Raw genomic sequence first — 24,274 nt, forward strand, 5'->3', positions numbered from 1 at the left:
ACTACTTAAAATTTTGTTGGTATTAAAAATCCGTGTCAATTTGAAGAAACTTTAAGAGTAACCGTTGTGTTTTGGTGGAGATAATTAATTGACAGTTTCCTAATTGCTTATTTCTAATATATTTGCTAGGAAACAGTATATGTTCAGTTGTGGACGTAACACTCCAATATGGCAAGTATCAAAAGGCGCCAAGCAAGCTGATGATCGACCCAGAACAAGAACCCTTGCTGAACCTAAACAACCACCAAAGGAGTATGAAGGAGCAAAACAGATAGAAACAGTTGTACCTAAAGCTGCACTTAAAACAGAAGCATCGGAACGAGTTCTTTCTCTAGCAGCGCCTAAACGACGTAACGAAGGACCATTTAGAGAACCCCAGTGGCCGGTAGGATTTGAACAAAATATTTGTACATATAGCGCCACTCGTCATCGTAGACTTCAGTTTTATTTTCCAGAATGTAAAACTTATTTGTTGGTGAAACTGCTTTCAGGTCAAATTCAGATTTAAGTATTATTTTCATCATTAGCATCAAAATACACATCTTAATGCTCTCGCGATTAGAGATCGAGCGAGGGGCATGTAAATTTATCTCTGTCCATCCGGTGCATTCCTGATTGTCCCACATTTGAAAATTACAAATAGAAAATGTAAGATTGTTTGTGGGTCAATGAGAAAGGGTATGTGGGTCAATCAGGAATCATTTTCATTGTAATTTTGCTGTGTAAACATAAGTTTTTTATTTGATGGTAGCCATGTCTGCATACTTCATTATTATGTATTGTTGCAATATAGTGTGTACTATTGGGATTTGGCTGGCCTGATAACTCCAGCTAGGTACTGGCTCATGGTAACTTCATTGGCCACTTGCCCTTCTTCACAATACTTGAGTAGGGTGCAGGTGTTTGGATGTGGGTGCTAGATCATATTCTTGAAGCAGTTGTACACTTCTTCTAGCTGATAGTTATAGTTCTGGGTCCTTCAGTTTGTCTGCTTGTCTTGGCCTATTATGTAGTAACGTAGTGAGTGGTTGGGTATACACTGTTGAGTTAAAATCATCAAGGTCCTCTAGAACATGTAACTATACACCCTGTACTGATGCCTGTGGAAATTACTTTAATTACTACTATCCCATGAACCAATTAATGAATAGTTAGTTCTTAGTACATGTAGTTACAATTCCTGTGTTGTCCTGTACCTTACCCCACATAAATAGATGAAGAGATAAAGTGGCAGCATTCTGTATGATAGCTTTGTAGTCAATAAAGTAGTTGGTAATTACAGAATCTGACTGGGGTATCAACCCCTCCCCATTCAAGTCCAAAGTACACTCCATGTTTTGGGTGAAGTCTCAAGTACAATTTTACTTTTTGGTAAAGTCAAAATTCCATGAAATTTGATATACAAAGTACAACTGTTTTGAAATGTCAAGACCATAGACTTGTGTGACTAAGTCTAAAGTACACTCTAAAAATGATCAAAATCTCAATTCCAAAAAAGGTGGTGATACCCTCCTGACCTGGAGTGCATGCTGTCTTAAATAGTTGATTTTTTTTTATTGAAGAAGAAAGTAATTTGGTGTGGCCAAAATGTTAAAAAAATGTGATGTATTGAATATGTATAGGTTTTGAAGAGCAATTATTGTCTATGAAGAGCTTAGAAGTCACATGCATTATGTTATAATTTCTGTGAATGCATTCTACTGCAACTGTTGCAATATAAAGAAAAGAATACATTAAAACATTCAGATATACAACTTTACCAACTGACAAGAAAAAAATATCTTCTTCTAATCTTTTAAATAAATAATAATTAATTTGCATATTTAGCAATTTTCTACCCTAAATTACATGTGAGGCAATCAGAACTGTGAAATTTTCAAAAGTGATACAATCAGGAATAAACTGTCCATCCAGAAAGGGGTACAGCTATGAATTTTGTAGAATGTTTAAATAAGTACATGTAATGGAGATGTGCAGAGTCAAAGTATTTCAATAGTCACAAAATATAGACAAAATTAAAAGATAGTTTAATTTATCAATTTCAAAATTAAAAGTGTAGGAGATTAATGTACATATTCTTTCCCATTTATTCCTCCAAGTTTTTGAGACACAGTTTAAAAATTTGTAGGATGTTTAGCCAACTGATTGAGGTGTGAATGGGCAAATTAATTTTATTTCATAAAACATATCCAAAATTCCAGATAATTGAACTTGGCCATTTCAATATTCCACATGAGTGCATCATAACAGGGTTTGTTTGGTAATTTTCTCCTAGCTTTTGGTTTTTTAATGTTTATGTAATGGAGGTGTCCATGGAAAAGGAGTTTGATTTTTTTACATTATTTTTTTTAAATAAAAGCTTCACAGAGAACAGTATGATACAACTGCTGCCATATGAACTTGGGGCAAGTGTGGTCTCAATATTAATTTTTGATTCGCTTAAAAATATGGACTTCATTTTGGACACAACACCTGTTTTGGATACAACATTGTCCAATATTTTGGAATTCAGTATAAGATTAAAGTTCTGCTTTCAGGGTGTTTTCATTGGCACCTTCCAAAAAAAAAATACAGTTAATAACAGAGTAAATTTGTTGTACTTTACATCTTAAAGCCCTTTTAAAGAGGAACAATTTGTGAAAAGTCGATGAACATATTGCTTCAGAATCGTTTCACTCCTCGTAACTTGAAAACAGTGGGACATTTTGTTTAACTGTCTGAAAGATGCAGACCTCTCCTAAGAAAATGAAACATTGCTAATGTTGTGGTCAAAGTTAGCAGACGAAAGTCCCACCAAACATTAATTTTGAATTACATGTACTTTAAGACACCTATACTGATATATTAATTGGTAACCACTGACAAGTATGTATCTGATTTTTTTAATCTTTATTTCAGGTTTCATTATCAGCTAAAAATGCAGGAGCAACTGAACGTTGTTCTGAGTTAGCAAGAGCTAAAACTACATCAGACATGTACCAGAAACCTAGGGATGAAATGTGGCCAGTATCTAGAGCTGCAAGGCGAGCTAATGCTACACCTCGTGTTGAAGAACTATCAAAGCCTATTGTTAGAGCATCTATGGACCATGTGCAATTCAACCCTGATGCATTCTTAGTAAAAGAAAGTGCTTTAAAAGGAGTAGTCCCAAAGAGAGTTGAGACCCTTGCCCAGCCAATTGACCGATAATGCTATTTAATGTTAGTTAAAATCAGAAGCTTTTTAAAAATTAACACCATTCTGGTGAAGGATTTTGATTAAATTTTGAAACTTTTTAGGTTTGGTTTTAAAAGTATACATGTTAAAGGATTTAAAATCTCTCATGCGTACAGTGTTTCTGAAAACCATTTCAGTATTAAATACATTCATTACTCCATCAGTATTTTAAAAATTGTTGTAGAGTTGTCTCCCTTGTTGATGGTGAATTGAAAAAAAAATTCTCCTATGCACATACCTTTTCAAGGATCAGGTTTTCACAGTGATATTTATATGGTTTCAATATTACCTTGTATAAGAAGATCCATGTAGATAACAAACCAGAAGTATATTGTATAACAGCAGTTCTGATCTAGATCATATAACAATAATTATTTTGTAACGTTTTTCCCATTTCCTAATCATACATAAGTAACTGCCAAAATAAATTGTACCAATGTATTGGTTAGATCAGTTGGCTTTCTAACACATTGTGATCTTGAACTATCGTTATCATCAATGTTATAACATTGTCAATTATTAAAGACATAATATTTCAACCCCCTTTTCTTTAGGTAATTTAGGTTATGGTTTTAAATAAACCTATGAACATAGGATGTACTTTGAACCTACAGGATATTCACCCATTTTACTGCCAATCATTGTGTTTGCTATATACAGAAATCATTAAATGATTTTTATGTACTATAATTTCTTTCCTTGCACTGGTTTAGGTAGTATTTCCACTTCTAGAATTTTATCTATTTATTAGAAAATTGTTTTATATTGTGTTTATTTATGGCTGAAAAATAAATCTTATTGGTTGTCATTCAGTTTATTTTTTAATTGTAGCCGATTAATCACAGAAGCTTGAAATCTTATCAATATATGCTGTTTTTATACAGCATATATAGAAATGATTTCAGGCTCCTGTGATAAAATCCATTTTTTTGCGGTGTTCCAGCAAAAAAAAAAAACAATGCCTTACACTTACAAGCCCACCACAAATAAAATTTAATTTGTCAATACAGTTTTACTTGTATCTTCACACATGAACAAAAAAATATCACTCTAAGTGAAAAAGTCAGACAATACATTACTGATGGTGATTCAGATGCAAAAATATGTCTTTTTTGTCCTATAAGAATAGAAATAATTCATGTCAAGTATACTGTTGTACTCATTTATACATGTGCTGACCTTCATATTCCTATTTATTAGAATCTTGGTTTCCTTGATTACTCTTTTATACCTTGCTAACCCTTGGTTAATAAACAAATGAATAAAGAAGTCCAATACCATACCCCATGAATTATTTTGTTTTTTAATACAATAAAAATTGACTCCATGACCTTGACCTATGACTTTGAAATCGGTACGCCAAGGTTCAAATATTCATTAGGACTCTAGTATGTGCTGTATAAGATGAAAATCTGTTGAAAGGGGCCAATTCAATTCATCATTCAAAGGTGTTCAGAGAGGTGTTACATAAAACCAGACAAAAACAGTCACTATATACCCACCCCCTCCCCATTTGCAGTGGGGGTAGGGCAGTCTTGGTTTTCTGCCACCAGCAAGAAAAAAAATAGGGTGGCTAGGTAGGGAAATTATCCTATTTTTCAGTAACATTTTACATTGAGTTAATGGGGAAACAATCTAGGGTCTCACTAACCACTTCCGGGTCAAATGACCACCCCCCTATGTAGTACCAAAAACACACTGAACCTAGACATATGCATTGTAAGTGCATTATTTGTGTGTATTATGATTAAAAGTAGTCAAAATAAAGCTGAGAATGTGTACTTTAAAATCATATATGTAATTAACTACAAAAGTGTAAGAATATTGTTTACATGTGTGAGTAATTTGCCTCCATGCTGTCAGTTAGCAGAACAGGTAAAAATGTGGATTTTCAGTATTATTTATTCAAGTAAATTTTGTGAAGAATTTCTACTATCATCGTACCATTAGCATAATGATTTTGGAAGCCTTATTTTCCAAGCTTCGCAACGGTATGCAGCTTTAAGATGTCATTTGTCCTGGGAATTCACAGTGAGACTGAAAATTACTTTTTTAACATGTAAAGTAATGGAAACGTTAGAAGTGGTTAGTGAGACCTAGACTTTGACAGTGCAAGAAAAATGGCCACAAAATGTCGGACAGGCACAAAAAAAACTAGGGTAGGTAGGGTAGAAGGAAACTAACATACATTTTTTTGCCTTATTAATATTGGTAGCTTTACCATATCTCTTAACATTATTACTTTTAAAATGTTTACTGTGAGTTTTATAGAAAAGGCATATATATATATATATTGGTTCTGTAAATTAAATTATGCCTTGTGATAATGCATTAGGAGATGTAGCAATACATCACCTTTTAAGTCAGATTATGTTCACATTTTTCAACCACTTAATTGTCATATAGTTCATCCTGGTCAAACCTGTCACTAAATCAGACTAATTAAATAGCAATTAATGACAAGATCAATGATATTGAATCACCAACAGTATAGCAAGCTATGAATAAATAAAACAAAAAATCCTGAATCCTATCTCATCTGTAAATGAGGACACAAAAGCACCATATCATCTCAAGATTTCAATTTCTGTAAATTATCAAGCTGACACATTCAAAACATTGAAAACTAATGGCTTTGTACAAAACTTTCGAACATATTGAGTTGGATGTTCAACAGAATTTTAGTAGTTGGTCTATTATGACTGTGTCAGATCTAACTAGTGTCTGTCAATATTCTCCAATATCAAAACCAGACATTCCATGCAAGATGATATATGTACAATGTTGAACAAACATTCCTATTCATCTCATTTCTCAAAATTGTTTTATTTTGAAAAAGAATCCTTGTTTTAAAGTTGATTCATATATGTGTAATTGTAAATTCTAGTAGTTTTTCATTCATTACATGAGGAAGTAAAGCCTTATTGTACATATTTCACTTGCAGTCTGATTAAAACAACTGCTACTATTAATTTTCACATTGTTTTTATTTTAACATGAGCAAATACAACAATACACATGATGAAAAATGAATGTTCACATTGCACACAGATCATCTTCCCGACTAACAATGTCTATGATGTTCCCATGATCTCCCCAAGTTTGTTCTCACCTTTCAGTTTCAAGTATACAGCATACTGGTGAGGTGTAGTTTTGAAAGAATTAATTTTTCTTTTTATTTGTTTTGGAGTATCCTGATAATAGTTCCTTCGATCTTTTGCCATTGCCTGTCAAATAACAAGAGAATAATATGATCAATTAAATGGCTTTTAAAACAGCAGTAACAGTTATTAGGAAAAACTGATACGGTTAACATGCTATTGCTCATGGGATACCAATTTTCGTGGATTTCCTGGGTAAGGTAAACCAAGAAATTTGATTCCCAAGGAAAAGGATATTTACTTCAAAATGTATAACAGAATCATCAAAACCACACACTCAAGAATCTATGAAATTGCCCTTTTCCTCTAAAACCACAAAAACTGATACTTACGAATATAAGTAATTTCAAACTACAATCTTACAACCATGGAACAAATGCTGTGCCAGGAAATTGTTATAATTCTATATTTGTTCACTATAACATACTTCTCTAGTCCAACATCTTATCCTTAGTAAAGTGTGTTATAAGCTTTAATTAACCATTTATTACTTTGTGCAAATGTACAATAAACAAGATTCAAAATTAACCAAGTCTACCATCTTAATTAAAAAAAATAAAGAAAATCTGACAAACTTGTATTAGATCTACCAGACACGACCTATACTGTTACCTTAAAATCATCTCCATATTTCTCCATCATGTATATACAATATCTCACTTCTGGTTCTGAGAACTGTAAACTTTTGGCCTTTGGAGCATTGGCTTCTTCTTCAAGTCCTACAAAATATTACATAAAATAAGTAGGTACTGCTTGCTAGAAGAATGCCCTCAATTATCTTCAGTCATCAATACTGAGTAGTTGTGTATACACTGATAGCTATAAAAAACATCAATTGGGGTGTCCCTTCTTGAAACAAAAATTTTCCTACACTAAATCTAGTGCTAGAATCAATGAGTTTAGTTACAAATGTATCCTAGAGCTTGCCTTTTACATCACTTTTAGCCTAGAGGCAGATGGCAATAACTTTATTCAGAACCATAAAGTATGCAATAAGACAAATATTAAGAGATTGGTTATTTGTATATACATACATTTAAATTTTGAAGAGCCTCTTACCTGTGATAGTGATATGCCTGCATATTTTCCATGGAATTATAAGTTCATACATAACTGAAGATTAAAGATTGGGTTATCTTTCGTGAGTGAGAAATTCAAGACTTCTTCATGGGCACAATGTAGCGGAACGAGTGAAAGGACCATGAATTTCTCTGATGAGAGAAAGATAACCCAATCTTTGATCTTCAATGAGTAGAAGCACCTGTTTCTTCAGTGAAAACATACATGTATACACATGTATTTCATTCGCTTCTCCTATGGAACTAATTTTTCTTTAAAATTTTTGATATTTTCACTGTGACTTTTTGTCCAGTGACTTATTGTTTTGTGTCTTTTTGTCCATTTACATGTACCTTAAATTGCTATACTCATGTAAAATAGCTTTCTGTATCAACAGAGGACATACAATGAGATAAAAATGTACATGTACCTTGAATGACCGATGACTTGACTTCCTTCTTCAACTTTTTATTGGCTTTACTATTGTCTGGTTCTACTTTCTGTAAATCCTGCATAAAAATGAAAACATATTCAGGTATGATAGAAGAAGGGAACCTGTTTCTGTTAATGTAATCTTTCTTCTGTCTTGTTATTATTGAGAAAGTGTACATGTCACATAACCCTTTATTTACAACAATTAATATTTATCTACTGTTGATAGTTAAATTTCTATTTTACCATCACAAGCAGAGCAATTTACGTAATTCAAACCACACCTAATTGATGGAGGATATGAAGAAAATGAACACCTTTATACATGTATCATCATCTTTACACCATATTAGTTATTCTGTCCTTTCATCTATTCAGTCATCAATACCACTTAACTAAATGCAGTTAGAAGTTATGCATTTTGTAAGTTATAGGCTGTTAGTCTGCAAAGTCTGTTTCCATGGCTGACACCTAAAAATTCAGTATAATACAGTTTTAATACAACTGAAACTTACTTTAGCAGATGGTATCTTGAAAGTGACATTTGGGTTACTGGACAAACCCATTAGCTTCATATTTTTCTGAACAGACTTGTGAGGGTTCCATGCTTCTTTTATTTGCTTGCTGAAATATTTAGGAATTTCAAAGTACATGCTAGTAATTGCAGAAATAACAAATACTTTAAAATAAAAAAAACCTACTAACTCTATATATATTACAGGACTTGAATCATTACATTGTGGGCTCATTAAAATTGAGTGATAATAATTGCTTTTCACAATACACATGTGTCTTTTACATGTTATACCAAACCAAATATCATAAACAAGTGTTTACCCCCAGGCCCATTATAGAAAACAAAGTCCTCAAGACGGTATTTTATGTGAATTGAAGTCCCAGCTTGGAAGTACCGAGAGCCTGATTTCAGTCCAACAGTAAGTCACGTCTTTCAGTACTTCATATACAAGGTTCAGTATTTTAGTATCTTCTTCACTAAAAAATTATTAAATGGTCTTCAATAATTATTTAAATTCTGATACTTTTCCATGTTTCTGACATGTAATAAGAGAAGGCCTTTGGCTTTGGCCCGAAAGACTGAAGTAATACCCGATTATACCAGTCTCACTAATTAGTGACAAAAGGTGTCAAGAACCATCAAGATGTCTAGACTTGCCTGACCAGTGCTTGATAATTTTTCTTAATGTTTTTGCAAATACACATGTATTGAAGGTTTTTTGGTTTCACAGCTAACTTTTTGTTAAATTTAAGCAGACAATATTTCCATCGATCTAATGAGAAGAAAGATTCTGAAAGGGTGCTATGTCATCAGCTGACAAACTTGTCTATAACCACTGAAAATTCCAAAATACAAATGTACGAGCATCCCTTAACCAGTGCTTGATAACAAAAATAAACCTTGCAGACAGTAATGTTGGAAAATTTTACATAGTTGGTCATATACATTATTCACTTTGCTGATAGATAAACAATGCACATGTATTAAAGAGATGGATTATTCATACTTCACTGGCATCGATGTGATGTCCGTAACAGCACATTTTTAACAGTTGTTTTCTTCTTTCAGTGAATATGAATATACTTCTCAGTATTTTAGTTCAAAATTTAATAATACATTAATAAAAACATGAACACAGGAGAATAATTTGTTATTATTACAAAATTGACAATATTATTTCTAATCAGTGTCCTCCATCTTAGGAGTCCATAACTGCAGTTACAGACACTACATTGATGCCAGTGATATTTGAAATAGTTGTAATATTTGGACAACTGAAGCAAATTAATATCTGTTAACAAAGCAATGGTATCTACCAGGATTTGACTGGTTTTACTGTATAAAAATTGGAATTATGACTTGCATTAGTGGAAATGGGAAGACAAGGTGGCTACAAATGTATATACATGTGGTTGAGCACTTAATCTTTTAAAAGTACTACTTAAAACAGTTACTGTAATTTATCTATTGATCGAAGAGTAACCTTTTCCTGAGCCTCTGTGTACATGTAAAAATCAATATTTGTTGAAATTATCGTCCCCCACTCATTAGTCTCAATCAGTTTCCTTACTGAACTTTTACATTGGAACATGAAAACACCTACATATATTGCCAATCATGGGAGTCTACAAGGCAAATTATAGGGACAAGAAGATTTTTAAATATATCTACGCATTCAACTTTTCCCTCCCTCGTATTAGCGCACATATATAATTAATAGAAGAGTGCAACCAGAAACTATATGTAAAACAGTGATTTTATGCACTGTCTAGCTTATGACTAAAGGCTAAACCAGTAAACTGTAAGGGCACTGCGCAATAGATGCCTACCATTCAATAGAAGGTAGTTTCTTCCTTTTCCTCCATTCTCTGGACCTGTTCCTTTCGTACTGGAACCTTTGTTGTCTATGAATCTTCCTTGGTTTTCCCATTTTCCACCTTAATATAAATCGAATGCAATTTTCACATGGCGTTTACGAAAACAACAAGACACACGTGCTCGTAGTAAACAATGAGTGTGAGTAGAAGACTGATTTCGATAATTATTCAGGGCATTTCGTACCAAGCCAAATTTGGACTATGGCATTTACCGACCACGTTATCTCGCGCCTAAAAAATATATTTGAACATCTTCGAGTATTGAAATTTTAAGGAAAATGTGTCAACTACCATAAATCCGTTAGTCTAGGGACTTTATATTACTATTAGTATAATATAGTCCATGGTCAGTCTATGGATCTATACTAACTGCTTGGTCAGTCTTATTGGTAATCGTACTTTTAAATCCGATGTGAAGCTTTTAAATTGAAAAATATCCAAGCATTTTTCTTGCGCATACAAAAAATTAGGATTCTGTTGGAAAAAGTAACAGTCAAAACATAACCCTCAAGTATATCATGTTTTGCGTGCTCAAGTGTACAACTTCTTATTACATATAAAATACCATGATTGTTAAAAATGTTATAAATTCTAAAATTTTAAAAGCTATAGTTTCGTGCAAAAAAAAGGTACATGTACCAAGTAGTTTTGCCTCGATATTAAATATGTGAACAATAAAAAAAATGTTTCAATATAGAAATAAGTCAGGGTTGTTTTAGGGGGTGAACTAATGGCACAACCTGTAGATTCAGAATGACATTTACTCCATTGTTATCATTATTCGTGATGGTTCACTTTCGTTTCAGTATATCTCAATCATAAATACAAAAATACCAATCATATATTTCGATATGCTGTACATCAATAGCATTAGAATCAACTAAATGGAAGATCTTAATCCAAAAAAATAATTGAAAATAAGAACTACTCTGAAGCAAATCTTACGAAATAGAAAGCCAAATAGAGGGCGACGTCCTAAAGTCATAACGGCAATCAATACTAATTTAATCTTTGACCCTAGAAGCACTGAGAATCTGATTTTTAAGTCTGACATGAAGTTAAAAAAAAACAGGTCACAAGGTACATACATGTAATTATACTGAGTAAGGATACATACTAGTTTCGTATCTTTAAGAAAAACAAAATGTTTAGTAAAGTTTAGTAAAATTATAAACATAATAAATCCTAGTTGATGTAAAAAGGCATCATTATCTTAAAATATATCAATAAATTCAACTTCAGGTTGAAATTGAACTTACAGGTTCAATTTACTCGCAGACCTATTACTGCTTAATTCCTGATTTACTACGTATCACTACGCTAGCTTATATGCTCTGCTATGTAGGATGTGAAAAAAATTACACTACTCATTGCAAATCCGCAAGCTGTTTTCGGCGTACTGTACTAATTTGCATATAGAGGCGGGATTTAGCACCGAGTGTGACAGAGGTGTAAAGATTTGACATATCGAATATACCCTCAACGGAGGAAATTGTTACAGGTTACATCAACCTCATTTTATACTCCTACACAAAGAGAACCGCTTTATTCACCGTGTCATAGTTTTCTTTTCCTCTTACCGCTATTTCGGGTGTTTCTAGAAAAGCAGAAGACGCTTACCCTACCGATGCATCTGGTCAATGTTTCAAGTTTTTAGTGGAATCCGGGTTGCTCGATCATTTACTTTAGTTTCTTTATAGTTATATTTTTGTTTATATTTATTTATCCAGCCTATAATCGGTATCCTTGGATACTTTTGATTATCGTTCGAATCCCGGTTCTCTTCATTTCCACACACAATGTACTAACTCTGTCTCCGAGTTCATGTCAGTTCAATAGAAAGAAAGCAGCTTAATTTGCCTTGTGAATTTTTCATATCCTGTTTAACAGAACCTATATAGAAGACAAATGGAGTGATACATGATAGTATAGACCCGAAATCGAAGAGAAAAGGCCTGGCTTTCATAAAAAAGTCTCAAGTTTAGAATTTCATCAAGTCCTGAGTATTTCCTCAAAACTTTAATTTCATATGATTTGTCAAAATTTGAGTTGAGGAGGGAATTGACGAAAATCTCGACTTGAGATTTTTCATGAAATACGGACAAAGTCTATATACACAATAAATCAGGAAGCTGCTTTAGGTCTGTGTAAGAGATTGCTTACTTGGGATACCGAATATAAGTGATGGTGGAAAAGGGGTTTGCACGTGCTTCCGCGATAGCATAACATCAAAAGTGCCCGAGACTGGAGGTAAGAATTTTTTTATTCTCCACGAGCATTTCAGATATCGCCTGCCTCTGACTGACTCAAAGTTAAGAATTTGATAAAGGGTGAATTCTTTTCATAACGGTTATCAATACGCATTTAACATATGAAACTAGAAACACTGAAATAGGAAGTCAACCTGTAATATCGAGTAAAGATCTTTACTTGTTTCGTATCAAGAAGTGTGTCGGTAAACGACCAAAGTCCGTATTCAACGATCATGAGAAACTTGAATGCATTTCTTCACTGCAAGACAAATACGTTATCGTTTCTGCGGGCATTGAAAGCTCGATTAAAAGGACATAATCGTAAATCTTTTGCTGATTCGAGAAATTATGTTGTTCTAGGTCCCATGTTGTTCTAAAACATCTCAGAAGGGTAAAGTGTGCTGTACAGAAAAAAAATAGGTTTGTAGCATGCTTGATTTCCTCATTTATAACATATTTGTCACATTTGGAGGAGCTATTTTTCAGCAACAAGTTGGAATTCCAACGGGCACTAATTGTGTTCCTCTTATAGCCCACTTGTTTTGCATTCATACGAGACTCAGTTTCTTCAGAATCTCGTAAAAAATAAAAATATAAAAGACGCGAAATCCTTCAATTTTACATACAGATATATTGATGATGTATCCCGAAGGCTGGGCTCCGCTACCTTCTACTACTAACTGGCATTACTAACAGAATCCCCGAAAGGGGCGGTCGTGCGAGAACCGTAAGGATAGCCAAGACCGTAAAAACCCCAATCATTATAATTATCAGCAAATAATACAAGCACTGGTATATTAGATATAAAAAAATTCATTTTTTTTGCAGTTTATCTGTTTTTGAAGTTAATTATTATCTGCTAATTTTATTAATAATCATTTATTGACTAATTATCAGCCACTCTTCACGTTGACGTATTCCCAAATAGTTAGAGTGGGGAAACGCTCTCGGGCCCACGTGGGGTCTGGGTGTAGGCAAGAGCGTCAACAGAGCAGCCCAGCCGCTAGTAGGACATACTCTGACTGAGTTCTTCTTTCAGGTATCCCGAAGGCTGTGCTTCGCTACCTCCAACTACTAATACAATCCCCGCAAGGGGCGGTCGTGCGAGATCCGCAAGGATAGACAAGACCGTATAAACCACCAATCGGTAATTATCAGCTTATCATTGGAATATTCTGAATAAAAACTGTTTAGTTTTTTTTTAATCTGAGTGGAAATTTGAATCAATTTGTGTTCATAAGTGATTAATAATATTCTTCTGTATCATAACTAAATGTTATAACTTAAATAATTCTGCTTTGAAATTTTAGCGGAAACCATCGTCGGACCATTCGTTTTGGATTAACGATGGGCTTATTTTGGGCCACCTACTTCTCAATGTTCAAGTCAGACTGTCGTCGGTTTATTGTTGCCATTACTTTGGGCCAATGTTGGCCCAAACAGCGCTTGCCTCCGTTGGGCCAACCTTGACTCTCTTTACATTTACAACGTTGGCCAAACGTTAATGACTCTGTTCGGCCAACGTTGGCTCGATGTCGGAATGATGTCTAGGAGGTACCGCACCAAAAAAAAGTTAAAAAAAAAAAAGAAATAAAATAAAATATAACCGATGGAAATAGTTTAAGCATTTAAAAAAATCATATATTTTGTTAATATATACCCGTAGCTAAAATCGTTCGACTTCTGCACAATCGGTAAACGGTTTTGCTATTTCGGCCCTAGGACTGATCGTACCAAGGCAAGTCCATAGCTGATAATTTATTCGGGAGCGCTTCAGTGAATTTCTAGCTTCATAGTATATAATACAACGGGAATGTTGCGGCCCAGATATTATCAATCTCCTTCGGTAACCTTTAGCCCCTAATTCCCATCCCGAAAACCCTCTGCACATTTTCGAAATCATTCTTTTATTTGTTTTTTCTGATAGTTTCGAACTATCCTTACTGGCGATTTTGGTCTTTCAACAGTCCCTTGTTGGCACATTAATGACATTTTAATATTGTCTTTCCAACAATGCCTAGTATAAAAATTGACGTTATCTTATACAGAAATAATAATAAAATAAATCCGAAAACAATTATTGGGTACGGTTAAATTAAGGAAATCGTACCAAAACAATTGCCAGGTCTGTCCTTGGGTAGAATGAACCATCCATAAGAATGGGTGTTTACAGAAGAAAGCGTGAGGAACAAGACGACCCAGATTTACTCCAATACTTAGCTACATCTAAAGCCAGAGGAGCAAAGCGGACAGATCTTGACTCTAAAGATAATGTAGAATTTGATTCATCTCTGTATGAACCACCACCAGATACGCATGTAGATGTTCCATATCAGGGCTTAGGTGTAGATGAACACAACGTATTCCCGCCGGGCTATGGACCTGTTCCTGGTGAAACACATATGGCTAAATTGTGGAGGAAATGCAAACAAAACCCACTTGTTCCGCTCGGTAGGGACTTCGGTTTAGACTGTTAAGTTTTGCTATTTGCCTTGTTGGCATGCCCAGATCTATTTTCTTAAAGGGTTTTTTTTTTTGGGGGGGGGGGGGGGTGGATGGACATATTTTCTGTCAAAATATGTACTAAAAAACATATTCAAATAAACTTGAAAATGTATGATATTATTACATATTATGGTACTTGGTTGCCTTTCTGCAATCCATATATTATCAGATGAAAATAGCCACTACTTAGTTATATAATTAGATGTTACCAAAAAGTGTCTTTAATTGACAATGCAAGTTTATTAGTTGTCTACTTTTTATGTTTATGTATAAATGATAAAATATATATATAAAAAACATTTTCATTTATTTTTTTTAAAATATCAAATTAAAAATAACTGTATGATTGAAGCAAACCCAATAATTAGCAGTCAAACTATTAATCAGAATTGATAATATTGGTCTACATAAATTTTCATATACTTTTTTATTTTTTTCAGGTTTTTCTTTAAAAAAATACAACACTGAAATTAACTGGCTTTTTTTTTAAATCTCATCTTGCCTTATTTCTATAACATAAAACCATGCATTTTACAGTGTATGTTTAGCTTTCATGTTTTCAAGGGATATTTTCATTTTTTTTTGTTTATAGTCAAAATGCGATTTTTCATTTTGACTGTAAACAAAAAGTGGAAATATCTGATGAAAACACATAAGATAAACATAATATGTATGGTTTTATGTTATAGAACTAACCATGCATAAAAGGCTGTGTGAGCTTTTTGGCCTACAAAGGTATTGGTTGGTCAAAGTTGTTGGACAACTCATTGTTAAAGTTATTGCCCTTTTGTGAACTATTATCATCACTTTGCATCCGAAAAATGCTGCCGTTGTTACTAAAAATAGAACATAGGCTATTTTAATTATAGATAGATAAATGATTAAGATGACAGCTAGTCATATTCTGAGTTGACTTGCAGTATTAAAGATGGCTGCCATTTTTACCAGTTGCTCGAATTGCAATGATGTTGGGTTTCTTAAGGAAACATTTTATTTTGAGTTGGATGGTGATGATAAAAATTTGTTTTGGATGGCCATTTTCAAAATGCATGGGGTTTTTGATCTTGCAAAAATCATGGCAGCCATTACTACAAATAGACCAAAGGGGTGGGAATTATGCAAAACTTAAACACAGATGTGTTTAGCTAAAATCTGGGAGGGAGTGAAATTATTCAGCATGGTGAGTTGGACCATTGCTGAAGTTTCAGAAAGATCCATTGACGGATGAATGAGTTATGATCCTGATATGAATTTTTTTCTATTTGTTAGATTTCCAACTTTGAAAATTTTCTCCTCTGGGACTACTAGTAGGATGGATTGTAATCAAACATGGCATGAATATTTGTTAGGTATCCTTAACAATCTGTGTCCGGAGCATTTTGATCTTTCGAAAAATGTGGCTATCATTACTAAAAATTTAGGATTTGAAGAAATAACTCCAAAAGCAGTAGGTTTTAATAGTTTTGCCAAATTTTCATGGTGTAAAATTGATCAGCATGGTAAGATGGACCTATGCTGAAATTTTCATAAAGATCTGTTGATAGATAAAATGACTTAATGAGATTTATTTTATAATATGAAAACTAGGTAGATAACTTAAATACTTTCTATTGAATAAATGATTCTTGTGACAATAGTAATGTAAGGTCAAGAGTCCAGCTTCAGAAAGCTGAACAGACTATTTTGACCAGGTGAGCGATTCAGGCTCTCTATAGCATCTAATTTATTTATGGTCCAATTTTGAAAATTTTAATTAAATTTCAAATTAGGTGCTATATTGTGTCCAAACCAGTTGTTTTTGTTGTGTCCATAATGAATTGTAAGTCTTTATGCTTAAGTGTGTCAATTTGCAGCCACACTTTCCCCAAATGAACGGAGTTTGATGGCTGCTGTTGATCATGCTGCACAATGCAAAGCTTTTTATTCACATAAATTAAAAAAAAAAAAATGTGGTTGTATTATGTTATGAAGTTGTTGTCATGGTTGTCAGCATTGTTAATTTTTTCGTTTCTATGCCATAACTTAGTTGAAGTGAAACTAATGTCATAAAATTTTGATACAATATGTACATTGTTATTTACTGCTTGAAGAAGCGTGCTATATAAAATGAGGTCAGTGGTCATTACTGGTTCTGCAATAAGGGGCCAAAAGGGGTATAAGTAGTCTGAATTTCCTCTGACCCTACAATTTGTTTTATGTTGTGATGATGTTGTTGTGGTTGTCAGCATTGTTAACTTTTTTGTTTCTGTGCCATAAATTTAGTTGTAGTCAACCTTATGTCATGAAATTTTGATAAATTCTTATTTGCTGCTTGAAGAAATTTGCTATATAAAATGGGGTCAGTGGTCACTACCATTCTGCAAAAAGGGGCCAAAACAGGTATAATTTGTCCGAATTTCATATGACCCTGCAACCCTTTCCTTTTTATAACCTGGTCAAAAATTAAAAACAATCCTCAAATACATTTTGTTGTCCTGTTTCCTGCTACCAGCAAAAAATATAGGGCAGGTACAGAAGTAATTTTTAGACATCTAGACTTAAATGGTGCATGAGACAAAATGGCCATAAAATATTTAGGGTAGGTAGGAAAGCAGGTAACAAGCATATTATTTTTTCTTGTTTAAAACAAATAAGTCTGAGTCGTGAATCTTGAGTCGATGAAAATTTGAGATTCAAATCCTTAAAGTCTTCCATCCTCTGTTTTCTGTGTACTACATATATACATGTATAGTGTATTGTGGACTTGCATGTAAAACCAACAATATTATAATACAGGATTGAAAATTATTTAAAATATTTTCCTTGTTTTTCAGGTTCATGTGTTGTGCTTGGATCATTTGGTTATGGAATTCATTGTATGAGAACAGGAAAACACGAGATGAGTAACAAAATGATGAGATTAAGAATACTTTCATCAGCACTTACTATAGCCGCTATAGTGGCTGGAGGATATTATGAATCCTACAAAATTAAGAAATACAGAGAGGAATGGAAGCAATCAAATGTACCAAATACAATAAGTTAACTACTGTGAATGTGTATGTGAGAGATGGAATGATAATTGAACTTAAAAGCACAGACTTGCATAAAAAAATCATGAAAAAGATAAATTATTTAAACTTGATGTCTTGATTTGTCTGTTTAGTGGGCATGCATTTTGTCACCAGTGACATGGCCACAAAGTGACATAGGTGTTTTATTAAAAAAAAAACATGTAGTATGTTTTTTTTTTCTATTTTATTTATTCTACTCTTATTGTGTTCCTTATTGTCCCCTTTCGGCAAATGCCAAAGGGGACTTAGGTTTGCACTCCGTCCGTCAATCAGTCTGTCAGTCCGTCAGTCACACTTGGTTTTCCTGACTTTTTTTTGTGAATGTCAGCATTGCCTCATCCAATTGATTTCATATTTGGTATATAGTCTTATCTTGACAAGTTACAAGATAATTTTGAATGACGTTACAGTTGAACGATTTTTACAGAAGTTGTGTCTCTTGGATATTGAAAATTTCATAAAATTTTGTTTTCCAGACTTTTCTTTGTAATGCCTCATCCAATTGATTTCATATTTGTTAGCTAGTCTTATCATGACAAGTTACAAATTAAATTTAAATATTATTGCGGCAAAATGGTTTATATGGAACTTATGGCCCTTTGACATAGAAAATTACATAAAATTTTTTTTACAGAAGTTGTGTCCCTTGGACATTGAAAATTTCATAAAATTTTATGTTTTCCAGACTTTTCTTTGTAATGCCTCATCCAGTTGATTTCATATTTGTTAGCTAGTCTTATCATGACAAGTTACAAATTAAATTTAATTATTATTGCGGCAAAATGGTTTATATGGAACTTATGGCCCTTTGACATAGAAAATTACATAAAATTTTATGTTTCATCATTTTGATGCAAATTGCTGCTGTCATTCTAGAGTTATTTGCCCTTTAATTCATAATAACGAATTTTTTTTTCAACTTTCCAGGTGATAGAAAGAGAATGTCTTTATGCAGCTTTCTGTAATGCAAAAATGTTATTATCTACTGTAAAATGAAGCTCAGGTTTGATTTTGATGGAATTTGCTTTTGTTAGTTCACATAAATAAAAAAAAATCTCATAAAGGCATTGAGTTCAAAGGCCGAAAGGGGACACTGTATTGCATCAGCAATACTGTCAGAATGCTTGTTTAATTCTAGTAGACAAATGTATCAGCAGATTTTATGTATTTTGGACTGTTTTTAAGTTACATGGGGTCAAAGTTGAGCAATGCCTAAAAAATCAACTTTTTAAAAAAATTTTGGTCTGATTTCGAAAATCCTTTTCTTTTTATTGGATTCCTCGTAAAAATCCCTGCCACCTGCTTTTAAATCAGATTTCAGACATCTCTTACCGTTTTATAGTTATAAAGGGTCAAAGGGGCCACATCTAAAAAAAATTGTTTTAAAAAAATTTTAATTTTATTTAAAATTTTATGCAATATAGTGTTCAAATCATTTGATATGTCCATAATAAATTGTAAGTCCTTATGCATAATATAAGTGTGTCAAAAACTAATATTGTGTCCAGACTAACACTAGTACTTGTCCACCACTGCGTTTTTTTTTTCAGGCTGCGCTTGGCAAAGCTTTTTATTTATATTTTACGATCAATGGCCATACACTATTGTTGTTTTTTTTTTTAATGTACGCTAAAATGTTACAAAATCGTTAAAACAGCACTTTAATGCCGTTTTTGCCCTTTTAACTCGTGACCTCAAGGTCTTGGTTTTGTACGCAACTACTCGGTGATTTTCAAAATAACCACTGAATATGCTTAGAAAATAGCTGAGTAGTTAAGAGTGGTAAATGGGAAGTATTTATATGACTAGACGGGAAAAATCAAAACACGTCTATCAATGACATACAAGTTACAACAGCAATGCTCGAGGTTGTCTGGCAAGCTATTTTCTGACTTGGTGCCACAATGAATATCTACTAGTTTTTCGCTCAGGTAGTACAATACAGTTAGGTCATTTCTGAATATTTGGTCTCATTTTGTTGAAATAACGCTGTTTTGAGGCAGTCGGCACACAAATTTCTAGTGTTTTGTCATAAAAAAGTGCATATTTTTGAAATCCTTGGTGTGTGGAGGTTCAAGTCGTTTATAAGTAATTTAGTGATTATTGTTATAAAATCCAGTGGCCATGGCCATACTGAAAAAATATTACTGAGTTTCAGTACAAATCAGGGATGCCTTCCCAAAACTAACAGCCAATTACTATGTTTTATAAAATACCAGGCACTTCGACACTACCACAGGATGAAAGTATACATGGAGTAGTTGGAAAAAGGGTAAAAATAATAGGACCCTTTTCGATTTATTCTCTCACAATTTTAGTTCCAAAAGTTCATGGGGAATAAGGTATTTTGAAAATCAGCCATCTGATGCTGAGGAGAGAACCTAATACGGCAGTGGACTGAAACGTTCCGGATACCATTCTTCCTTTAAATTACACCTGTTTACCATTACATATATTATATCTGTCTATGTATAAATGCTTAACTACATTTAAACAATATATCCACCAAATTTCAACTTTTAATTTTAAAGTTTTACAAAATTTGACCGGGGTAAATTGGTGTGTGAAAAAGTGCGCCTTATGTACCTGTATAGTGCACCCTCACCTGGCCAAAGGCCAAGTGAGCTTATGCCATCACTTGGCGTCCGTCGTCGTCGTCGACGACGTCATCATCGTGGACAAATTTTAAAAAATCATCTCTGAAACTACTGGACTGACAGGTTTTAAACTTGGCATGATTGTTCCTTAGGGTGTTCTGCACAAAATGACTGTTGGGATTTTTGATCCATGAAAAAACATGGCCGCTGTTACTAAAAATAGAACATAGGGATCAGATTGCATTTTTTTGCAAATAACTCAAAAACCATTGCGTTAAGCAAATATCTGGCATGGGTAAAATTGTTCAGCATCATGAGATGGACTTATGCCAAAAATTTCAAAACGACTGGTCAACTGATGTAGGAGTTACGGCCCCTGAAACAGTTTTCTTTTTCTTTTTTTTCTTTCTTTTTTTTTTTTTTGCATTTTTCGCATCTGCAACTTTGAAAATCTTCTCAAAATCCATTGCACAGAATTCAATGAAAGTTTGCATTTATGTTCCTTATGGTATTCCACACAAATTGACCGTTGGGATTGTTGATTCATGAAAAAACATGGCCGACATTACTAAAAATAGAACATAGGGGTCAGATGGCAGTTTTTTGCAAATAACCGCCGCCAAGAACCACATATCTGCATCTAGGTGCACCGTCCCTCCCGGAGCAACAAGGACGCACAGCGTCCTCGAGTCTGGACTCCATCCGAGTACGGGGATCAGAAGTAAAAAGAGTTGAAAAACCATAGGTTTTAATGCCACTGTATTCTGATAATAATCTTGCGTTGAGGGTTTACAGAAGATCATTCGAATTTCTCGGGATCCATACTGAAGCAACATCACCACGGGAGCAACAAGAGTCGCGGTAGGATCGGAGTCCCGCTACGACAACTGTGAGCATAGTAGTTAACAGTTTTGAAAGAAGTTTGGTGGTACATTTTGCAGATAAAACTATATAGCGTTGTCCGTATGGACTCCCGTGGGGCCCAGGAGTCCGCCATCTCTTCTTTAGAGAGATTGGTAGAAGTATAGGTCTTATTACTGTTATTATTTTCTACGTCTACCTCCGATAATAAACATTGGATGTAGTAAGTTTTGCAGACAGTGTTTTTCTAGTGGTGAGCCTGCTGTTAAAGTCTTGATGCTTCATTAAATTATCGTGTTTGAGAATGACTTGAGTCTAACAACCATGTAGAAGTCCGGATTAATTTCTGGTAGAAAGTACAATAGTTTATAATAGATAGGTGTCCATGTGAACATACAAAGCTAATTATAAAAGCAGCTCTGCATCCCGAAAGGTATATTAACCGAGCCAATAATCGCGAACTTATTAAGTTTGATGTGTAAAGTCCTTCCTGAATAGTACAATGCCATACGTTTCATGAAATAGTAGTTTCACGTAGCACTAATGGGCCATTCGTGTAGGATTAATATATTTGATAAAATATTGAAGATTTTTTTTTGTAAATCTGATTTATTTTGGAATTCGAATTATATTTGAAGCTTCGTATAATCTCATGAATTGAATTCAAAAACAACCATGCAGTAGCATTGATTTATATCTCAATAATGTACATGCAATTTAATTGAGTTGAAGTTTGCGTTTTGTATACAACACATTAAAGTGGAACCATGGTGTGAATATCACAGCAATTCTGTAAAAGCGGTGAAAGTGCATTGATAATTTGACAATTAAAGGTAAGATTAGTCACATAAAACTTGACTCTATCATAACATGTATGTCGTAAATATATAAATTGATTGATGTTTGAATACTCCCGTATTTCATTCCAACCAATTCTTGAGAATTTTACAACACACAATAACATTTTTAAGTCGCTACTATTGTTAGCGTCTTCTTGCAGTCGTAATTTCAGTACTTTATATTCGCATACGATTTGCATAATTATACACTGTATATTAATACCTCTCGTTGTGTTGCAGATCTGTGCCGTGTTTACCGCAATAGCGTCATAGTTCTAGCTTCATACGAGAAAAAAATGTACTCCTTCAATAGCATACACTTGTGTTCTACGTGTGTTTCTTGATTGTATGAAAATTTACATGCAATGATCGGTTAGCATTGAACATTACGTAGTTTACGATTCTGCACAGGGGCTCGTTGCAAGACTGTATGAGTCATGTACATATACATTAGTAGGCCCCCGATATCTATAAATATTCATTGCCAGTTGTTTAATTTGGTTCCTAATCTAGTTCCCTGGTCAATATTATAAGCGACCCAAAGATTGTTAAAAAGTACCTCTTCAGAAAAAAGTAGCATACACATGTCTATGTGTGTTTATTGCTTGTATGAGAACGGGAATTTTACATTAAAAGATGAAATCATCGGTTAGCATTGATTTTGTGTAATATTACGGTTACAGACCACCAATTCAACCAATGAGCATTTGGAACGTACGCAAAAATAGTCCTACGCAGAAATTACCCCTGTTCCTCATAGTGCTGTGAAAAAAGTTCTCATCTTATTTAAAAAATTTAAACAGTTTCTGAAAGGGAAAACATTTCTGTACATTTTATAGGTGCATTTTGCTTCTTGTGATGTGAAGCCTAATCTCCATAATGATTTTTAAATATACCCCTATCTTGTGAAAACACTGGGATTTCCCATGCTATTTATAGACCCTTCACTTCCGGTGACCAGTACTGCACTGCAAGTCTGCTAACCCCACATGCCATTCTGAGGATTGTGAGCTGACATATGTAGAATCATGCTGATATATAGTCCTCTGCAGGTTAAAGTTAAGGTAAAGTCCAGAGAAGCCATTGAATATTGTGAAATTAGCATAGAAGCCTATGGAAAGTGGAATTAGTGGTTTTTAGCCTTAACAAGAAGCCATGGCAAAATGAAAAGTTTTTTGAAATAGCTTTAAACTACTTGAAGATCTTGTTAACTTTGCCATGAGAGGAATACACTACAAAAATCCTTCAAAATATGCATTTTTTTAAGTTATAGGTCCAAATTATTGAAAATTGGTCTTTTTGGCTGATTTTTATGTCCTATCTTGTAAAAAGTGTAGAAAATTTAGTAAAAATATCAAATATTAAACTTTGAGGGCTATATTTACCTAAATATGGTGGTAATAAGCACTTGAAATCAAGTTTTGTGTAGATTTGAGCAAAAATTAGGTTAGAAATGAGGAAAAACTCACTTTCATTACTGTGGCTAAGGCCATATCAGCATTCCCCTATGGCAACATGGAAAATCCATTATTGAGTACTTTTTTTGCTTTAGGTGCCCTTTACTGGTCATGTTTTAATGTGAAAACACTGTATTTACAAATTTAAAGCCAAATATATCACCTTTTGTGAAAATTTAAAGATTTAGGATTTTTGACATGTGATCAAGAAAAAGGGGGAGGCATGTCAGAAATAATTTTTTAAAAATAGACCAATTTCTCAGAAAATGATTACTTTTAAAACTATTTCTTCATTAATATTGTTAAAAAACAAGTTGTGATTGATATTTTTTATTTGAAAAGTCAGAAAAAGTTCTTTGCAAATATTTAATGCATTTAAGTATGGTAGAATATTGTCACTTTTTTGCTCGCACAACTTGGTTACCCTATATTTAAAAATCAAATATTT

The 24,274-nt window shown here is 33.5% G+C and overlaps 4 protein-coding genes across 8 annotated transcripts in view; 3 read left to right on the top strand and 1 right to left on the bottom strand.

The window, feature by feature from the left end:
• The window catches only part of LOC148621841 (sperm microtubule associated protein 2-like), a 15,157-nt gene extending 11,133 nt beyond the window's left edge, over positions 1–4,024 (top strand). For all 5 annotated transcript variants that reach the window (XM_088576624.1, XM_088576620.1, XM_088576623.1 and 2 more), the window contains 2 exons: positions 130–385; positions 2,899–4,024. In XM_088576624.1, coding sequence (XP_088432750.1) covers positions 130–385; positions 2,899–3,189 — 547 coding nt within the window. In that variant the 3' untranslated portion in view covers positions 3,190–4,024. The remainder of the gene's footprint in view (positions 1–129; positions 386–2,898) is intronic.
• The window catches only part of LOC148621840 (uncharacterized), a 25,363-nt gene extending 14,951 nt beyond the window's left edge, over positions 1–10,412 (bottom strand). The window contains exons 1-5 of the mRNA XM_088576625.1: positions 10,215–10,412; positions 8,384–8,492; positions 7,867–7,945; positions 6,990–7,096; positions 6,329–6,443 (exon numbers count right to left, since the gene is read on the bottom strand). Coding sequence (XP_088432751.1) covers positions 6,329–6,443; positions 6,990–7,096; positions 7,867–7,945; positions 8,384–8,492; positions 10,215–10,315 — 511 coding nt within the window. The 5' untranslated portion in view covers positions 10,316–10,412. The remainder of the gene's footprint in view (positions 1–6,328; positions 6,444–6,989; positions 7,097–7,866; positions 7,946–8,383; positions 8,493–10,214) is intronic.
• A 4,180-nt stretch (positions 10,413–14,592) lies between these two features.
• Positions 14,593–18,236, top strand: LOC148621842 (uncharacterized). Its single transcript, XM_088576629.1, has 2 exons — positions 14,593–14,965; positions 17,833–18,236. The coding sequence occupies exons 1-2, from the start codon at positions 14,674–14,676 to the stop codon at positions 18,042–18,044; spliced, it is 504 nt and encodes a 167-aa protein (XP_088432755.1). The 5' UTR covers positions 14,593–14,673; the 3' UTR covers positions 18,045–18,236.
• Positions 18,237–22,247: 4,011 nt separating this feature from the next.
• The window catches only part of LOC148621843 (uncharacterized), a 38,857-nt gene continuing 36,830 nt past the window's right edge, over positions 22,248–24,274 (top strand). The window contains exon 1 of the mRNA XM_088576630.1: positions 22,248–22,363. The gene's annotated coding sequence lies outside the window, so the exon portion shown is untranslated. The remainder of the gene's footprint in view (positions 22,364–24,274) is intronic.

Source organism: Perna viridis, chromosome 3, assembly GCF_037379345.1.
Source record: "Perna viridis isolate PV_CMFRI_1.1 ecotype Kerala chromosome 3, ASM3737934v1, whole genome shotgun sequence".
Taxonomy (NCBI): Eukaryota; Metazoa; Mollusca; class Bivalvia; order Mytilida; family Mytilidae; genus Perna; species Perna viridis.